The 19,701-nt window shown below is 39.9% G+C and overlaps 3 protein-coding genes and 2 pseudogenes across 6 annotated transcripts; all 5 read right to left on the bottom strand.

Moving 5' to 3' along the window:
• Positions 1–273: 273 nt before the first annotated feature.
• On the bottom strand, positions 274–828 carry LOC115678223 (kiwellin-1-like; annotated as a pseudogene).
• Positions 829–4,840: 4,012 nt separating this feature from the next.
• Positions 4,841–5,476, bottom strand: LOC115678131 (kiwellin-1-like). Its single transcript, XM_030601447.2, has one exon. The coding sequence runs from the start codon at positions 5,422–5,424 to the stop codon at positions 4,849–4,851; it is 576 nt and encodes a 191-aa protein (XP_030457307.2). The 5' UTR covers positions 5,425–5,476; the 3' UTR covers positions 4,841–4,848.
• Positions 5,477–8,318: 2,842 nt separating this feature from the next.
• LOC115678132 (kiwellin-1-like) lies at positions 8,319–8,862 on the bottom strand (annotated as a pseudogene).
• Positions 8,863–10,132: 1,270 nt separating this feature from the next.
• Positions 10,133–14,500, bottom strand: LOC115678130 (AT-hook motif nuclear-localized protein 9). Of its 3 annotated transcripts, none has more exons than XM_030601443.2 (6): positions 14,166–14,500; positions 12,990–13,578; positions 12,069–12,136; positions 11,200–11,331; positions 10,931–11,092; positions 10,133–10,610 (listed from the first exon to the last, which is right to left on the bottom strand). In XM_030601443.2, exons 2-6 carry the CDS (start codon positions 13,405–13,407, stop codon positions 10,413–10,415), a joined length of 978 nt encoding a protein of 325 aa, XP_030457303.1. In that variant the 5' UTR covers positions 13,408–13,578; positions 14,166–14,500; the 3' UTR covers positions 10,133–10,412. The 3 variants fall into 3 exon arrangements, with proteins under 3 accessions (XP_030457303.1, XP_030457305.1, XP_056174458.1); XM_030601445.2 differs by having other exon boundaries at positions 14,218–14,500; XM_056318483.1 differs by lacking the exon at positions 14,166–14,500 and adding an exon at positions 13,867–14,129.
• Positions 14,501–17,155: 2,655 nt separating this feature from the next.
• LOC115678006 (uncharacterized) lies at positions 17,156–19,269 on the bottom strand. 2 transcript variants are annotated; one of them, XM_056318189.1, is made up of 4 exons: positions 19,057–19,269; positions 18,823–18,884; positions 18,262–18,388; positions 17,156–17,622 (listed from the first exon to the last, which is right to left on the bottom strand). In XM_056318189.1, the coding sequence occupies exons 1-3, from the start codon at positions 19,112–19,114 to the stop codon at positions 18,263–18,265; spliced, it is 246 nt and encodes an 81-aa protein (XP_056174164.1). In that variant the 5' UTR covers positions 19,115–19,269; the 3' UTR covers positions 17,156–17,622; position 18,262. The 2 variants fall into 2 exon arrangements, with proteins under 2 accessions (XP_056174164.1, XP_030457135.1); XM_030601275.2 differs by having other exon boundaries at positions 17,156–17,673; positions 19,057–19,268.
• Positions 19,270–19,701: the final 432 nt, after the last annotated feature.

The raw sequence follows: 19,701 nt of genomic DNA, 5'->3' as shown, positions 1-19,701 counted from the left end.
CTATTCAATGAGATGAGCTTTTGATTTTCGACCCTTTAATCATAACTTTGTGAATCATTTCAGTTCACCAATCAGTATACCATTTTTTTTTTGTCTATGAGACTCCATCAACAGTACGATCATAAACTTGATATTTTGATTTAAAAAAAAAAGCATTAGCCACAGTAACTGAGTTTGTGTGAAACCAAGACAAGAAAACGAGATTGAAATGGATACAAACGCACGGTTTCATCTTCTGGCAAACCGTGGACGTGAAGAACCCCGAAAGGGCCAGTGGTTCCTATAATGGCACTCATTCATCAGACCAGTAAATATCGAGCTCACCCCAGTCATTGCTTGGCACTCCTAATGCCTTCCACACAGCTTTGGAGGCATCGACAATGTTGTTGGGGCACGGAGGTTGGTAGTCGCGAGCAGGATCGCATCCCTTAGTAGAGTCACCCTCATCCACAACCATGGCCTTGACACTTCTTCCGTTAGCATAGATAGTAATATTTTCGAAGCACCTGTGCTGGTGGTCCAACCATCCTGTCGACAGAGCCACCGCCGGAGTACTATCCGAATGGTACTTCTTATCACACTCGGATCGCCCACCACCATCACCGCCTTTTTCAAAGCTGTCGAGAGTTAGTGTGGCTTTGGTTCGATGGGAAACGGGAGGCGAGCACCTGTAGGTTGTGTAGAAACGGCCTTCTTTGCAGCATTCGGAATTATTTTCAGGGTTGCATTGTTTTGGAGGAGGCTTTCTTCCCCTTAACCTCCCGCTTGGTTTGAACCAAGAAACAGAACGATGAGAATGAAAATATTTGAGCAAACTTGTTTCTTCATCTTCAGTTTTTGTGTATCTACTATCAGTGGAAATGTACTAGGCAATGGTTTGGTGAAGGTGGCGTTTGATTCTGGTGGGCCTTCTATATAGATTGGATCCGTACGTTGGCTGTCATTTACTACAGATTCATCGAATATGTGTTCTTTGTCTTTTGTTATTTCAACATTGTCAACAATGAATTAGGCTGGGAAACAAGGCAAAGGAGTCTGACAATTAGAAGAGAAAACTAGAGACAAAGATAAGAGTCCAAAATACTCGATTATTTCACTGTGTACTAGCAAACCAAAGTTTTTGCCCCGTGGATGAACATTTCCATTTGGGCATAAAGACACTAAAAGCGTCAAAATTTTTCATACAGCACTTACTTTAATACTAAAAGTTTTCGCTGGTTCACTTAAGTGCCAAATCGGATAAAAAACGATCACTTAAGTATCTCCGACGACAAATTCTGACAAAAAATATTACATGACTTTTTTGATTAAATATTAATATCTAGGTGGCTTTTTCTATAAAAATAGAAAGTTCACATGGATGATCAGTTGGCTGTAATCACAAAACAACGCCGCACTCAAGCATTTTAATCTCTCATTCTCTAGAGGTGAGCAAAAAGAACTGCCTGGACCGATCGGTTCTGGGTGATTAGATATTGAGCATGAGATTGATTGATGAAATGACCATTGATTTGTGATTTGATATTGTTGATATAATGAGTATTCTTAATATGCATAAATCTTTGTTGAAATCCTTTAACTCGTTTTTGATACTGTGAGTATATTATATATACTGGATTTGGGGTTATTAAATTTTGGTATTGCTTAGAAGAGATATATAGTACTCATTGGGTTGTGGTCGTTCACTCCATTCATTCTAAACCCTTTTTCAGGTTCATCAGTTAGCGACGGATAGGATGAGCGATAGCGGTGGAAAGTTCTGGGAGTTGGATTTTGGGTGTGAGTTTACATAGCATGTACATGTCTGAGATGGTATTTGCTGTGGCTTAATTTCTCAATTTGTGAAAGTATATGTTTTTTTATGAATTTTAGAAACTACCTATCCTGTTCTATAAAATTGTTGACACCAATAATTAATTAGGTTGCCGACGGTAAAAATAAAATTAAAATCAGGGGATATGCAGGACAACAAAGATAAATGCATCGTCAATGAGAAATGACGTAAGCCATAGGTTAGTTGTAGAAATGACAACAGCAGATAGCTGGCAATCATCAAAATATGCTGGCAGGAAATTTTGAGTATTTGAAAATTTGAAAGGATTGAGATCGAAGAAGGAACGGTTGCCGCCTGAAAATTTGTCATGTAGATTATCGATGAAACTGTCAATACGCAAAGACCAGGTCACCGAAGCTATCGATAAGAAAAGGAACACGTGACTTTATACACGATCGATGGCAGTTACCTGACCCAAAAGGATAGGTGTCGAGACAAAAATGAGGTTGATGGCAGTTACCTGACCCAGAAGAACAAGTGTCGAGACAAAAATAGGAAGGGACAGGTGTCGAGACAAAGACGGATTGGCGACGGTTGTCATACATAGAAAGACAGGTGTCAAAGCAAAGACAATGACAAACAGCAATTACTTGAGATAAATTGACAGATGTCAGAGAGATAAAAGATAAAATGAGATCGATGGTGGTTATTTGACAAGTGTCATAAGAACAAACGGCAAAGATAAGATCAACGGCAGTTATCCGATATAAACCGGCAGATGCATTAGAGGACGGTTATCATACTCACAGTATAAATACCATCCAACAGCTAGCAAAAAACCCTTCAAACACACAATCAAATTGTTGTCTTGTTATCTTTAATTTTCTGCAATGTACTTTCAATTTCCTTAATTGTAGTTATCTATGTTTCAAGCCTAGTAGTTGTGTAACACTATATCGATGAAGTTCAAACGCTGCCGGTGAGAGGCTGGTCAAATTTGTTCGAATTGGTTATGAAATTTGAAGTTCTTGCAGATCGAATCTTGTCATGACCTGAACTCATACTACTTGATTGAGGCAAACAAGTTCTTTGTTCTCGCTTGAATATCTCATGCCTGGAGTCGCCACAGTACCCGGTTTCCTCTCATTAAAAATTGAAAAACGACGCTTGGTGAATTACATTTCGTTGCAGGAGTATTTCCGGCGAAACAAAAATATATAGATATAGATGGAGATATACATTCTCATTACAGGTTAACATTGGTTATGTTAAAAGTTGCATCCTACTTATAGGAGGATAGCCGTATCATTGCCCCTGTTCTTGTAAGTCGGGGTGTGACATTAAGTCAGAACTGAAGGTGCAATTTTTGTTGGATATAATTCATCAATTCCATATATAAGAGAACAACAAGAACTTAACCGTGAGATGCTTTTCACCAGGCGACTTGATGCAAATTACATCCTCTTACTTGAACTCAGCTTTGTGCCTAGCTAGAAGTAAGACCTTCTCAAGGTCCTTTTACCTTGGCGGGGTTCATCGGCAAATGCTTTATTAATATTTTGCACATTGAATACGTTTGGATCATCAAAAGCAATTTTTTCAGGTAAATGATAGTTAGAGGACCAAAATCATGTTTTACAGCAGAAGAGTCGTTGCACGAAGATTATGCGCCTCCATCGATATTCTTTTAACTAACCTGATAAAACAAAGTGAAGGGCTAAAAACAGCAGAGGAAGATGTAACTATGAGGAACAGCAGAGGAAGCAGAAACCACGTAAGCGAACAGTTCATCCATTCCCACTGAAGAAATGCATTCATAGACTGATGGTCATCATTTTGTCGCCGCTATGACTGCTGATTTCATGTCCTAGAAAATTGGAGATATGTTCAAACGACGGGCTTTAAACAGCGTCTAGTTACTGGAAGAAGTGAAGGCTCCTGATCTGGAGAGGAAGGACTGCATTGAAATTGTACTGAGGAAAGTATGACCCGGCTACAACTTATGTGAAGTTTACTATTTCCTCTAAAAATTTCTTATTGAATGGCTAGCTACACTTTTGAATTGCTATTGATTCGGAAATTCGCATGTAAACATCATCTATGTACATTTCGTGAGAACTATAAAGTACATATTTATAACTAGAATCTCATTTCACTTGTTATATTAAAGGCAATTACAAATAGTTACTATTAGTTATTGTTGAATACATGTCTTGAGTTTGAACCCGTGAAAAAAGCCTAATTCAAATAAAAATTTGAAATTTGAAATAGGTTTTTTGGTTTGACCCTAACAATCAAGAAATTGTTACATAGGTGTTGCATTCCTAGTTTGAATAGGTTACCTAGTATGAGTTGGCTAAAGGAGGTTTCCTAGTGTTGATCCAAATATTACAATTGGATTTTGGGCTTTAACCATTAGTGAGCAGAGGAGCTTTCGGCCGTAACATTTATTTGTGCAGCGTATTCATGAATATTATGAAGAAATTAAAAATGTTTCTGAGCCAATAATTAAGAAACTGCTCATCGTATCGTTTGATTAAAATCGAATCCTATGCTGCTCTCCTTGTGGTCAAATTGACTGAATCACTAATGTCCAATTTATTTTCTCATTTTGTTTATTTTTTCATTCAATCGCTCGTTTTCGCCACAGTTATTCTCCCATGCTTTCGTCTTTCTTTCTGCAGAATATTTAGCTCTTTCAAAAGTAGCCTGTTTTCTGCTTGTCTAGACATGCTAATTTAAAGAGTTTAGGGCTTCCAAGGCCTAGAAATAGTAATATTCTTATTGTTATGTTTAGCTGACCAATATATATGGATATTTTAAACAAGAAAAAAGGGGGATGAGTCGATATGGACCAAGCATTTGGACTTTTTGTATGGTAATATCTCATACAGTTTTAACCTTTTCTTCTTCTTCACTTCAGACTATTCAATCATCAATCTGAGTTTTGCGTAAAACCCAGAACGGGGAAATATGAAAGGAAATAAAAGGTATACTATCACTTCACTATTCACCGGATGGATAGATCATAAAGCCTTTGCATGGCATATATTCAATGCCCTTTCAAGTGGCACTCAGGCATCCGACCAGTGAATATCAAGCTCACCCACATGGGTTGGCACTCCCAGAGCCTCCCAAACAGCTTTAGAGGCATCCTCAATGTGATTGGGACATGGAGGTTGGAAATCATGGTCAGAATCACAGCCCATGGTGGAGTCACACTCATCCACACCCATGGCGTTGACCTTCCTCCCGTTACCATAGATGGTAATATTCTTCAAGCACCTGCTCCGGTGGTTGAACCACCCAGTCGATAGCGCCACCACCGGGGTGTTGTCCGAGTGGAACTTGTTGTCACATTCGGATGGCCCACCCCCATCCCCGCCCTTCTCGAAGCTGTTGATGGTTAGAGTAGCTTTTGTTTGATGTGAAACGGGCGGCGAACACTTGAAGGTCGTGTAAAAAACGCCTTCTTTGCAACATTCGGATTGATTCTCCTGGTTGCATTGTTTTGGAGGCAGCTTTCTCCCCTTTATTCTCCGGCTGGGCTTGCAAGATTGAGCTTCAACATCTGGACAAGTTGAACCAATAAATAGAATGAGTGCAAGAATGAGAAAACTCGAAAGAGCTTGTTTCTTCATCTTCAACATGTTATGTTTCCTCTACACTGAATCGTAGTTGGCAATTGATTCAAGTGAAGGTGATGTTACGTTGATGGACTTTATATAGAGATCGAATCGCTTAAATAGCCGTCTTTACCTATGACAAGACAAAATAATGAGATACTGTCATTTAATAAAGCATAAATTAACAACATTATGTACAGAAACTAGGCAGACGAAAAAAAAAATCAATAATGTATACAAAGTAGAGACAAGACCGTATAAACAACAGATTCTTGATGATTTCACCATGCTCCTTAGTTCTGACTTTATAATCAATCGGCCTGTTTAATCTTTGCTGGATGCCCTTGGTTTACTCGGTTAAAAGATTCTTGATTCTTGATTCTTTATTGGAATTTTATAGCAGCATTTTCGAAATGCAAGACAAGTCTTGACGTGCATATAAGAGAAGCGAGCTCAATATAACTGTGAACAAGATACGTTTGTCTCAATTTACTTTGTATGGGATTGGCTTCAATGGGGTAAATTTTCTGTTAAGACAATTTGTCTTGGTTCTTCATCAAATGGTTTTGGTACAGGAGAGTGAGTGTGAATTTTCTGAATATGAAGTAAAAGACCTTTTTGCTTTGATTCTGAAGCCTACAGCATCAAGGTTATTGTGATTGTGAAGATTCTGCCTCCTTTCCTTGCTTATCTTATCTGAGAGCATCTTCGAACCAATGAGAAACAACAAAGACGTCGAACCACAAATCTTCCGCAGCATCAATCACGAAGATACAATGCCAGAGCAAGACAAGTCCTGATACCGTGACATTGTCATTTCTTGAAAAAAGGTAACAAGAAACGAATTTTTTGGTTTCTGTATCCCTCCAAAGATCATCTAGAAGAAGATTACAGCTGAAAACAAAAACCAAAGATGCAACTTCGTTGGATATGATTTATGAAGTTGACTTTTAAGAATACAAACAAAAAAAAAGTATGTGTAGTTTAGGATCCTGTCACGGCAAACTCTGTCCCCTTTTATGAATTTGTGAAGTAGACTATGGCCTTGATAGCGCATCCATCAATTGCAGACACACCGATATTTCTTCATCAAGGCTCAAACTATTCATTTAGCGCATTGAAGGAGATGCAAGCAAGTGTGCAGACACTCTACACTCAGTTTCTCCTCTCTGAAATTACACGATAATGTTTCTTTCCTGCACTTCGATTAAACTTTATAATCCTGTTGTATCGCTAAAATTGATGAAACTGTGTCTATTCAAAGCATAGAACAGTGACCGACCAGTAAATCCGTAATCCTATGAAGTCTGCAACCTTCACCTATCCTTCAGCAAATGAAAGGTTGCCAGTGAAATTTTCTCAAGGTACATCATCCGGTGAAACCAGAACATTATTACTCTAACATGCAGTGAGAAAGAGAATGCAAATTGATTTGGAAGGGAAAAGAACTCATCCCCGCAGCCAGGCCATCTAATTACTGCTTCTTAGACTTGATCTGCGTGTATTTTATCAAAGCTCCCTCACGGATAGGCTGGACTTTAGCCTAAGCCTAGGCGTAACAATATATAATTGGGAAAGCAAATAGGGGTCCGGAAAGAATTAAACTTGGGACCTCTTGCTCTAATATCATGTGAAATTTTGTGGGACCACAGCCAACTGTTCTAAAAGCTTAAGCCGTTAGATGAAGTCATGGTTTAATATTTAATTACTCTAACATACTGTGCTGGTAGCTGAAGAATATAAACAAAACAATCTGGAATTGTGTCAATGGACAAATGACCTCAGATGGACAGATGACTGTATTAGCCAAGGAGGATAGTCATGCCATGAGGGTGAAACTTACCTTTGTGGTCTTGAATTGAGGGTACAGAAACAAACAAGGATGTTGAGAACCTTATTGAGTACGCCTTAAGGCCTTCCACTGTCATCCTCTTTCATTTATTTAGATGATGAGAGTGACTTTTTTCAAGCTTTCTTGAGGTAAGGTAGTACTTAGACTACTACGGCTTGACAGTGCATAATAATTGTTTGTGCTGTTTTGGATGATCAAACAACTTCAAATACCTGGCAATTCAGATTGACAAGGCATACTATCATTCGTGAGAAAAGTTTTCCTACAATTTCAGTCTGGAGAGAACTCCTAGACCAATATATTTTGATATTTCTTTTATATAGTCTCAAGTTATGTGATTATCTGAGTCTAAATGCTACTGATAATTCATTAAGTGGTTTTAAGCCGCTAACAAATTAGCACCGCGAGTTATTTTCCTTATCTCCAAGTGTGACAATGAACTCTCACGCTGCCAAAATCTGGCCCAATACTTGCTGTTGTACCCATCAGTTGCTGCCTACCACTAGATTCCTATAAAATTAGCACCACGAGTTATATTTTCCTTATCTCCAAGTGTGAGAATGAACTCTCACGTTGCCAAAATCTGGCCCAATACTTCTTGTTGCTGTTGTACCCATCAGTTGCTACCTAGAATCGCATGCATAATTCTTCTCACGTTCTTCATAGATCCTTATTTTTGGCTGCCTGTTTGAATCTGAAGAATATTCCAATTATCTTGACTCTTTTATGTTTGCTCACAGATTTAGCACTCTTACATGTTCACTGAAACGGATGGAGAGGCTGCCTTAACAAGCTCATCGCAGATTTCACCACTGAATTTCCAAAGACAATCATGTGTGTGGATCAAAAGATTAACTTAAAGTAGTGATAGGTCATAACAGTTTCACTTTTTCTTTTGGTTGAAGTCTCAGACCGAGGACATCACTAGCTTTCAGTTGAAAACGGAAACAAGGAAACATCTAGTATATGTTAACACAACCCCGGAATCATCTCCGAGATGCCTTGATGTGTAGTTGACCACAAGAGGCTTCTATATGTCATTGTTAAATAATTTTGTAACTGGCACTCATGCGTCGGACCAGGAAATATCAAGTTCGCCCCAGTCGTTTTGTGGCACTCCGCAAGCCTTCCAAACAGCTTTAGAGGCATCAACAATGTTATTAGGGCATGGTAGTAAATCGTGGTCGGAGTCGCAACCCATTGTTGAGTCCCACTCATCAACCACCATGGCATTGACACTCCTTCCATTTGCATAAATGGTAATATACTTCAAGCACCTGCTCTGGTGGTTGAACCACCCCATTGATAAGGCTACCACCAGGGTGTCATCCAAGTGGAACTTATTGTTGCACTCGGACGGTGCTCCGCCATCGCCGCCCTTCTCAAAGCTGTTGAGGGTTAAGGCGAACACTTGTGGGTAGTATAGAATTGGCCTTCTTGCAACAATCAGAGTCATTTTCCGTGTCGCATTGTCCTTAAGGCAGCTTTCGTCCTGTAATTCTTCCACTTGGCTAGCAAGACTGAGCTTCAACACTTGGATAGGCTGAACTGAGGTATAGAATGAGAATGAGAATGAGAACGAGAGAGCATGAACCAACTTGTTTCTTCATCTTTAATGCGTTCGAATTTCCTCTCTAACGTGTATGGCAATAACAATGGTTCGGTGTAAATGTGTGATGATTGTGGCAGACTTTATATAGAGATCAGATGGTTAATAGCTGTCTTTTACTATGGATATACAGAATTACGTGATCTTCGTCTTTTATTAAGTTCAGCAATAAACAATAGAATTGGCCGGGTAAGAATTGAATACAAGATAAATTACAGCAAGCTAATAACAGAAGGGTTACGAGAACTGTTGGTGATTTCACAGTGCATCAACCCTAGCGTTCGGCTTTATTTGATGAACTTCTTTGGTGGACATACTCGGTTAACTCAACTCAAATTAACCAAGATTCTTAGGGAACTCCATGCCAGCAATTTAGGAACGCAAAACCCATCTTTACACGGCATGCGTGTAACCTATGGAAAATCAGTAGCATTTCACGGTGATTATCGAAGTTATTCCAATTCAATTTAGAGTATATTTTGAAGCAAACGCAATCACAGATCAGCCATGAGGAGATGGACTAAAGTTGCCTGAGACAATGGCATTTTTTTTTTTTGAAAGCAATGCTGGCAAACTCAGTTTTTAATGGATTCAAGTAAATGGAATGGGGTCTACCCTTATTTGAGAGGAGAATTGACCTTCATTGAGCAAGTCCTAGTCTAGGAAGATAATTATGATGGGACCTTGTGGTAAAGAATATCTGAAAACCTGTTTAATTAAAGCATTCTCTTGTCTGCATTTACGAATTTGAGATTTGTCAAAGTCAAGTTACATGTTAGCATAGCTTCCCGAAAGCCTATGATTTTTGGGTGAAGACGATCCAACATCAAGTACCCAATAAACCAACGGAGGTCCTCCCATCTTCACGATCAAAACTTCTTCGCCGCAACTTCAAGCTGTAAAGATACTACAACCAAGTTTTTAACTTTCCCACCATTAAGGATGTTTTCCTAGAATTAAGGCAGTGAAAAGTGATGGTCGTTATTTGAAGAGAGATGCCAATTGCTCACTACTTTTGCCTGCATATTATTTCAGCTGTCATTTCAAGCAACAGAATACAGAGCACAACTTGTAGATCTACAACCAATCTCTAGGCCACAAAGGGGCCAATTGGGCAGGCTCAAGCCGAGCCTCAAAATGCTCTGTTCAGTCCTTTTTCCCTAGCAGACAGCTCAGAAACAGAATTCGAAATGTTTCAAATTCCCTGCTCTTAGGAGGTTGACGTTCATGTTAGGTAATAAGCATCGGTCCATTCATAGGATCCGGCTATATAAAACACAGAAGCACAAACTTTTTTTGGAGCCAATCATAGATTGTACACAAAACAGCAGCCAGAAAAAGAAAACTGGAAAGAATACGGAAAAAATTTCAAGTTAAAGCTACAAAAAAGTATCGGTATCTCACCGGTTCACGAAATCAATGTGTCACGCACATTAGGACTAGGTCAGCTGCTATACCATCATACTCGAAGAGGTCAAATCTTTGCGACACCAGAAGAGCAAGATATATACACGATCAATGTGCCTCAATGTGCCTATACCACTTAAACTGTCATCCCCGCATCAGATCAATGTCCACATGATCATGAATGTCCAGTGGCTGGGAATCAGGCCAAACGCCCATGGAAACTGGAGTTAGGTTTTGACTCGGTGGTGGAGTTGATGTCGTATGCACGGCGCGAGCTTTTGAACCTTCCCCTTTCCGGTGCTTGGTTCTCGAACTTCCCCATGAAAAGCTCCCCACTATTACCTGCAGCTAACAGCTATCAGTCAAGTACAGGATATCATTTCCGAGTCAGACACAACCAGACAGACAAAATTTAGTACATTCGAAGTTCAGAAGACTCTTTTAGAAGATCTCACATGATTGGATTGTGAAGATAGTCGCTATATTTCCCATTCTAAAAGTATTGCTTTGAGAAAACATTGCCAATACTGTTGAACTAAGTGCTTGGCCTTCATATCAATATCATATTATCAACCTCAGTCTAAACCAAAGTCTAATAATTGTGGTATACGAAAAGATCAACAAAGCACTCAGGCAGTCCATGAAGCAAGCAGAAGTTATACCTGAACAGGACTTGCAGCTATGAGCATTCCCCCGACTCCTCCACCAATGACACGACCATCTGGACTGGCAAGAGAGATGCTAAGACCACCCATTCTATTTCGAGAACCGCTATCCTCTGCAAGCAAGAAAGAGCCAGAAAGACACAAAATTTCTAAACACCCCTGCAGATGTCAAAGACAGCGTATATTAGCTGCATTTTTATAAATGATTGAACTGTAACTTCATGTTCTGGATCCTTCCATCACAAAGAAAGAATAGCTGCTCGAACCTCATATGTGATGGTGCCACCAGAACTAGAAGGCTGACGTAGAGTGACAGTATTTACAGCACCACTGGCAGACAAGACGCATACAGCTTTTGACCCTTGCTGTGAAAAAGATGTTATTTTCGCAGCTACGTCCTACCAAAGAATGAAAGGAACTTACTAAACAAATGTCTCATAAAAGGAAATGGCAATTTTTAGTGGCCAATACGAATGGCAAAAATTATATGCTAATAGAATTCAATGCTATGGATGCAAAGAGGATGACCACAATGTAAAGTTTTCAAGTACAACACGGATGCTCATTGCCCTTGACTTCGTATTCAATTTGAGAAAAACTTCTTTATCAAGAAAAGGAAAACTAAAAACATGAATGCTCATTTTCATGCTACGAAGGGAAAGCTGTTCATGAAATGGAGTACGCATTTAACATATGGCAAATAACATGTCTTTAACATTTGGAAAGATTCGATATTTTCCCATTGATGTTTAAATTCCCCAGTCATGATTTTTCCAATTCTAGAAGAACTTGCGTTGAAGAGCATTGTGCATAAAGTAAAGTGAGATAAAAAGCTAAGCAGGAAGTTAAGGACCCAACAATGTACTATTTGCTTTCCAGTAATTCTATCTGAAATTTTAAACAGCATTGGCATGGTAGTTACAAGCTGCAATTCCTTGGAGATTCTTTTTATGCAAATTGCAGCTTGCTGATACAAAAAAAATGCCTCATATTCCAAATAACTACATACCTGATCTTGCCAGCAACAGAATACAAAAAAAGAGTGTATCTAAATTTCCAACCTGAGATATATCATTTGGCTACAAATTACATGTTAATGAGAGAGAATAGAGATTGGTTAAAGCAAATCACTTACTTCTCCCACTGCGACATTGATTATATGGGGAGTAAAACCCATTCCAGCTGAACCAGACAGTAGTTCACCTGGCAAAAAGATCATTACAAAGTCAATCATTGAAAGAATTTTAAATCGACAGAAGCAAAATTAACATGAAACAGTGAGCCTAACTTTAATTCTCCTTTATAACAGAAGGCAAGATATCCTTATGTTGGAAGGAAAAATTGATCAAAATAAACAGGCTTAGCAATTGAACTAGAGAAAACACTAAATCTCTGAACTAAGGCTCAAAAGATACTGGCTTCTTTCATCCTCTCCTCTCACTTAACAGATCAACACTAAGATTCTGAACTAAGGCTCTAAACAAATTGGCTTCTCTCATCCTCTCCCTCTCACTTAACAGATCAGACATCTCAAACGCCAACCTCAGTCCAAAAATATAGCAACGACAAGTAAGACAGGCATTAGACCTTAATCAGGATTGACAACTAAAATAGTGTGACGAAATGACCATTCAGAAGACAAGTAGAGTGCATTAGAGAAACGTCATTGCCAAGATAGACCAGATATGACCTAATTGTCTAAAAGAAAATATGAAAACCAAACCGATTGCATGTTTAGACATCAACTAGTGTCCCAGTTCATTGTCAAAGACTCTTGTTAAGTTAAACTTTCCCCTCCAATACAGATAACTCCTATTCCATGTTAGCTTTATAAAACTTGTCAAAGCTTTCTTTTCAAGCTCTCATCTTTAGAATGAAAGGTTGATATCGAAATTGAACCAACGAAAGTTAGATATAGAAAACGGTTCACCAATGCTAATAATTCAAAGTCAATCCAAGGCAGAACAAGAACACATGTTGACTTAAGGCAGCATGAAATCAACTAACAAAATTGACCTATTTTCTTCCCAAAAGCAATTACACCCAGAAAACTCACCTGCGGAAGCTAACTGTTGCTTCCTGCCAGAACCCGGAGGCCGCCCTCTGCCACGCCTCGGTGTGGATGTTGGTCCTGGAGGAGAGACCGACGTGGACGATAATGCCAAAGACACGGTCCCTTCAGGACCGTACTTCCTTGGCCGGCCACGCTTCCTTTTCACCGGCTCACCCGGTGGAGCTGCCATGACCGCCGGCACCCCAACACTAACTTCATGAGTCGGTATTGCCGACGAAGTCTCCGCTGACAATGGCGATCCCAAAGAACCGCCTCCAAAATTGCTCGGAAAAGGCATACTTGCACTTGTTAACGGGTGAATTCCATGTGAACCATGGAATAATGACTGTGCTCCGGAACCAGTTCCAGATGCACCTCTTTGAGTGTAATAAGAAGCTGACATTGCATCTCTCCGATCCATGCATCTACTTTGGTAATGTACAATTAAGGGCACTCAGGGAAGCAATTTCACTCTTTTTCTTCCTCCAATAAAACACTAAAGACTTTCTTTTTAGCTCCAATAACACTTGTAGGCACACCAGGCCAAAAACATGAAGAATTCTCGAAACCAAGCTTCAAATCTTGAGAGTCACTGGCAATGCAAAAAAGGAAGCAGCATTAGGCATAAGAGTATGAACTTCGTATATCTTCAAAACAAGACCAAGCTCTTGCAAGACTCCGAATTTCCACTACAGAGAAGCATTGACAAAGTGAACAGAAGAATAGCAGATCAAGATCACAGAAATGAATAAACGAACAACCGAAAGTATGAAAGAAGGAAAGGAAGCGAGAACAATTGGACGGGAGGGCAAACAAGTCTGAAGCTCAAAAAGGCTTTAGAACAGAAAGACAAAAAGGTGTGGATGTATTAACAGCTTACCAAACAAAAAGAAACCACAAAAAGTCTTCATGAGCAAGATAAAAAAGAAGAGATACTCAAACAGGTCCGCCCTCTCACCAACCCATTCTCCAAATCTTTAACACCAAGCGTCCTCAGGCCACCCAAGAAAACCCAGAAACCGTCAAGAGAAAAGGAATGCAAATTCAACAACAAACCCAGGTCAACGCCGCCAGAATTCTTGAAACCCCCACTAACAAAAGACGGAACTTTGAACACGAGAGGGAGAGAGAGAGAGAGAGACAGGCAAATGCAGCTTTGTGAGTGGGGAGCTTAAAGACCTGCCGAGACGAGTGAAGAAGAAGAAGAAGCCATTCATGAACGACGACCCACCCTGCTGCTGAAACGGGGTCCTTGTCACAATGCAAAATTTCTAGGACCCCAGGGCTCGATCTCTCCCCATCACCATCCCCATCTCCATCTCCGTGCACCGGGCAAAGCAGGGTCTTATCAAGTTCTCTCTCTCATCTGGGGTGAGTGATGATGTTTTTGCTCAATTCAAGAAACGGGGCTCACAGAGAGAGAGAGAGAGAGAGAGAGGAGAGAAACAAACAAAGAAACTTGAACAGAAAAAAGCGCTGCTGCTCACGGCGTACTACTAGATATGGATCGTCTTTTCAAGCTTGAAAACACGTATGAATGTGTGACTCTGTTTTCAAGCTGATCCAATGACATGCGGGAGGCCCCCAATCCAATCCCCCCCAACGCGCGTCGCGAGGCGCGTGGTGGAGAGAACGGAGGTCGCCGGTCAACGCTGCGATCAAGGGGACGTTATTATTAAAATTTAAAACGGCGTTTTGGGTCAAATTGGGGATTAAACAAAATTACTTTTTCCTAGGTCAACGAGGTGTCGGGCCTGAACGGCTTTGGGGATTAATTAGAAATAGGAAAAATGACATAAATAATCCTTCAACTTTACTTTAACGTACAATGTAATTTTTGAACTTTAATTTACCGTGCAATATAGTCCTTGAACTTTTAATTTGTTCAATGTAATGTCTAAACTTTGATACATGTTCTATTTAGTTCCTTATCTAGATAATTCAAAGATTGGATCGAATTTAGGGACATAATAATTCGGAGACTAGATTGAACATTTATCAAAAGTTCATAGATCAAATTGTACATTGAGGCAAAGTTCAATGACCATTTGAGTAAGTACATCTTACCAATAAAAATGCACCATTTGCATAGTAAATACATCCGGATAGTTTCACTCTAATTTTTCAATTAGCCTTCGCTTAGTATATTGCCAACGGCGATAGAAAAGGGAAAAACAAACTCTCGATTTTGTAATCAATTGCTATCGATCGAGATTTAGTATTTAACTTGCGCGAGCATCAATTTTCTCCCTTTTTTGAATCCCATCTCTAATTATCATCCAACTTCATGACTTTCTTTTGATTATAATCGCAGCAAAGCAAGGAATTATTTAAGCATAAAGCATAAGATCAGGTTAACTTGTCGTTGGCAAGGGCAATTTTATGAAACGAAGTCTATAGAATGGACTTATACGACAAAGTTTAGATACTAATAGTATAGCTTTGCGCGACCAACAAATTCAAAAAGCAAAAAGAACAATAATGATGCATAATACGGGTCAGTTCCCTTATATAGAACTAACTTTAGACCCGTTTTCAATTTTGACTTGCATTTTTCTTTATCTCATAAAAAAAATACTGATTTTAGGTTTGGTCTCAATTTTGACCATAACTTTCTTTTGTCTCGTAAGGAAATAAGAGAAATTATTGGTATCCAATTATGACCTCATCAAGTTTATATCCAATGGTGTCGTTAAAGATGTAACATATATATATCTACACGTGGAATGGCACATCAGAACTTTAACGAAATATTATTGGACAAAACCTTGACGGGAGCAAAATTATACTGAAAATTGGTGTTTTCTATGAAACGAAAAAAAAAAGTACAAGCCGAAATTAACATCCGGCCTAAAATTAGTGCTTTCTTAGGAGATTAAAAAAAAATCCCCGGGCCAAAATTGAGATCAAACCTAAAGTAGATGCTATTTTATCAGGGAAAATAAAATTCATGTCAGAATTAAGACCCGGTCTAAAACTTGCCGGTGTTTTTATTGCTCTGATTAATTAGCAGAGGTGAGTGGGACTCACGCAGCCTTGGTTAACGCGTGGGGAAGAACGAAAAGCCGTCAGAAACGTGACAACACTATAGGAACCCCAGTCTGGAATGGGATTAAGAAGAAGTTCAAAGTTTTCATTTTTTTTTTCTTTCTCGATTTTTGCATGCGACTGTGTTAATCTCAGTTTCTTCTTTCATTTACCATGTAATGCTTGGGTATGCTGAAAGCCATCCGCTTTGTGTGCAGAGATATCTCCAGGAGACCGTCCCCCCCATTTGCACTCGAGAAAAATCTTTGATACAGCGAATATGTTCTTGTCAATTTGCTAAAGCAACTCCACATTCTTTATCCCCCCCACTTCCACTAGTGGATGAAGAGATGGCCATAGCAAACACTACATGAAACGACAGCTTCCGGCTTCTTCTCTTCCTCTCTTTTTTCTAGGGGTGAGAAAGATGGATTGCCCAAACCGGGACCGGACCAGACTGATCCGGTGTGGTCTGGTTCTCGGGAACATCGGTCCAATTCCCGGTTCCTAAAAGTGGAACCGGTTTTCGGACGGTCTGGTTCCCGAATTTAGGACAAGAACCGGACCGGACCGATAAATATATATTTTTCTAATTTTTTCATATGTATATTTATTTACCTTTTAAAATTTTTGAAAAAAATAAAAAGTTTAATCTAATTTTCCCAATTCCTTCTTGCCTTTACCAATAAGTGATTAGTCCCATTGAAACCGGTCCACGGTCCCAAGACTACCCAGTCCGATCTCCGGTCCTAGAAATTGGGAACCGGTCCGATTCCCGGTTCTTGGGTTGGACCGGATCGGACTGAACCGAAAACCACTCACCCCTACTTTTCTCTTCGTTTCTTTTGGGGACAGAACAGAATGCCAGCTTCCCGTTTGGACGATGAATTCCAACCCGATAACATGGAGATGGACGGAACGATCTTCTTCTCTCGATAGATAACGAAGTCAAAGATGGCTTCGTGCGCTTTGTCGGTGCCTGGTATTTGGAGGAGAAATGGCTTCCCGAAAATCAACTTTCATGGCCTTTTTTATCACGGGGCCTTCTTGACTATGCAAGTCGGGTTCTATGATCTAACGACCCATATGGGGTTTCCGTCTCTCCGACTCAGAAACTCTACCTGATATATTCGACAATCAGATTGTAAGCATTGTCAAAACCAGCAAGATGCACATTCTGTAATCTATATTGAAGAATATACCAGGGGGTGATGTAGCCACTACAGCAGATTTTAGGATAATCTACAAAAAAAAAAAAAAGAGGCTCTATAATGATGATAAATGCGATAAGATGAAAGTTTTCAATCATCCTATGGACTATGATTTGGAAAGTACGAAAGTATGCAATCTCAGGCAGCTCTCCTTTCATCCCTGAACATGCTCGAGTAAATCCTCCCATTATTTCTTCGCCATATTCAACGCCCATCCATCCCTGAACAATGTTTATCAATCTGAAGGCCTATTGCATAAACCCAACTCCAAGAATCTTTTTTGCAGATCGTCCATGACCGTTCTGCGAAATATGACAGCTGCACATCTTGCATCCAGGAATCGCTGAGAACCCATGGGTCTATCGATTGTAAGCATCAGTTCTGTCCAAGCCAAGGAACTGGAAGCAGTAGAATTCCTTCGATCATATGAGCTTCAAACTAATGGGTACCTAATTCACCATAGTTTTTGGGCACAAGGCAAAGCCCTAACAAGCATGTCCACAGCGGTACTATACTAAATTAGACCTGATGGTATGTGAGATTGAGCTCATACAAAGGTTGGATTTGGACTTCCAATCAAAGAGAAAGGTCATCAATCAATGTACAAAGACACCAAGGCCTCAATTCACGAAATAGATGCAAGGAGTTTTTTAGCCATGAAGCCAACTAAGGGAAAACATTGAAACCTCAATTCAGATAATAATATTCAGAGTGTGCCACACCTTAAACTGAGCAAATTGGGTTCTCACTCCAACCAAGACACACATTCAGTTGAAGCACATAGTGCGCACAGCAGATTCTCAATCTACAAAGGCTGCTCTCAAGTGTTCAAGCTCCCTTTTATGATTCTCTACTTATTAACCACTAAGAACCATTATCACAATAATCATGAACACGGACCAAAAGACGCTACCTTTCACTATGAATTAAACAGCAAAGTTAAGAATTACATTTAGCCACTGAAGTGTCAATTTTCCCAAGAAAATGAAAACTCACACTACAATCGAATTTATCGTCCTCAACTCACGAGAACAAACCTCATTTGTCCAGCTCCATTGCCTGTGCCGCTTTAGCTTTCGCCAAAGCAGTCAACTTCGTCTTCAATTTTCTCTTCCCAACTTGGAATCCACCTGCACCCTTCTTCTTCTTGCCACTGCCATCGACCTGCAGGAACAAGTACTTTAGCCCAAGTCTACTTATATTTCCAGCTAAATCCTTCATCTTCAAATATGTTTGATCTCCTTTTTTCCCATTTCCCCCCGATAAATAGTATAACAAATTACCGGCAATTTACTCATTTGAGTTCGAATCAATCACCCACTACCAATACAGAAAGAACAGCAGAATGACGATCGATCCTACCGCAACTGTCGATTCAATCGGTATTCCGTCAAAAGTCCGAATTCAAAATAACCAGTAAGCAACCCAAGAAGCATACAAACACAAGGAACCCATTACCCTTTTGCTCTCCAAGAAGCACTTACAGTCACAGCAAACAGAGAAGGCAAACGTAAGATACGAGTCCAATCATCAAAGCCGCAACCCGAAAAAAATTCATGAACAAAAGGTCGAGACAAGTGGATAAGGAAGCAACCTACCTTCATCTTGTTTTTCTTAGCTTGAAGCTTCTTCGCCGCCTTCTCTTTCTCCGCTTTCTCTCCTGCTCGACAGCCATAAAGATCAACACTTTCCAACGCACAAGACAAAGCGCAGAGCGAAAACAGAGGTACGGAACAAAGGGTTGCGCGACAGAAATCCAAAGAGACAAAAAAAAAAAAACCACAGAAACAAACGGAACGACACGAATTTGTACGAGGGGAGAGAGAGTATACTTCGAAGATCAAACTCGTACTGCTTCTTCCTACGAGATAAGCTGTTCTTCTTCGACATTTTTTCCGATGCTCGACCGGAATTGACGTTGCCCCTCTTCTTCTAAAAGTCGCGGTGGCGATGCAAGAACAGCGCTAGGGTTTTCTTCTCTCTCTCTCCCAAACGGTTCTCCGGTCGGTCTTCTTTTCGTATTTTCTTGTCTTCTATTTTTTCCGGAATTTGTTTATCTGTATATATTGAATATTCATCTCAGCCGCCTTTGTTTTTCTTTTTCAGTGTTCATATGTCGTTTTAAAATTTTCTCCTTAAGTATTTAATAATGGTGTTATGAAAATAAATTCCACGAAATTGATAGTCTCGATCCTGACGGTTTAAATTAAATTAAACTCGACCGAACCGAAGCAACGGGGATGTTGATGTCGAGGTCGAGGTCGAGGGTTGAGCAATCCAAATTTGACCCTTTGGTAGTGGTCGTAGAGGTCACGCAACCTCAACATCGCCTCTCTTGGCGCCATGCATCCTCAACGGCCGTTGCCTCAGTTGCAACAACAGTCGAAGAGCCAAATCTAGGTTGTCTCAAGATCGTGCAATGGCGTCACCTCCCTTGGCATCATGCATCCTCAGCATCCGTCGCCTGAGTCGCACCA

This window comes from Syzygium oleosum, unplaced genomic scaffold (assembly GCF_021117445.2).
Source record: "Syzygium oleosum isolate NSW1041296 unplaced genomic scaffold, Sole_v2.1 Sole_v2.15, whole genome shotgun sequence".
Classification (NCBI taxonomy): Eukaryota; Viridiplantae; Streptophyta; class Magnoliopsida; order Myrtales; family Myrtaceae; genus Syzygium; species Syzygium oleosum.
This window is presented reverse-complemented; position numbering and strand designations above follow the sequence as displayed.

Coding starts and splice junctions, on each gene's coding strand:
- LOC115678130 (XM_030601443.2), bottom strand. CDS start 13,407: ATGGATCGGAGAGATGCAATGTCAGCTTCTTATTACACTCAAAGAGGT. Junction 12,137..12,989: donor GCAACAGTTAGCTTCCGCAG/GTGAGTTTTCTG, acceptor TCTTTTTGCCAG/GTGAACTACTGTCTGGTTCA. Junction 11,332..12,068: donor TCAATGTCGCAGTGGGAGAA/GTAAGTGATTTG, acceptor ATTCTTTGGTAG/GACGTAGCTGCGAAAATAAC.
- LOC115678006 (XM_056318189.1), bottom strand. CDS start 19,114: ATGTCGAAGAAGAACAGCTTATCTCGTAGGAAGAAGCAGTACGAGTTT. Junction 18,885..19,056: donor GTACGAGTTTGATCTTCGAA/GTATACTCTCTC, acceptor GCTGTCGAGCAG/GAGAGAAAGCGGAGAAAGAG. Junction 18,389..18,822: donor CTAAGAAAAACAAGATGAAG/GTAGGTTGCTTC, acceptor TTGTTCCTGCAG/GTCGATGGCAGTGGCAAGAA.
- LOC115678131 (XM_030601447.2), bottom strand. CDS start 5,424: ATGTTGAAGATGAAGAAACAAGCTCTTTCGAGTTTTCTCATTCTTGCA.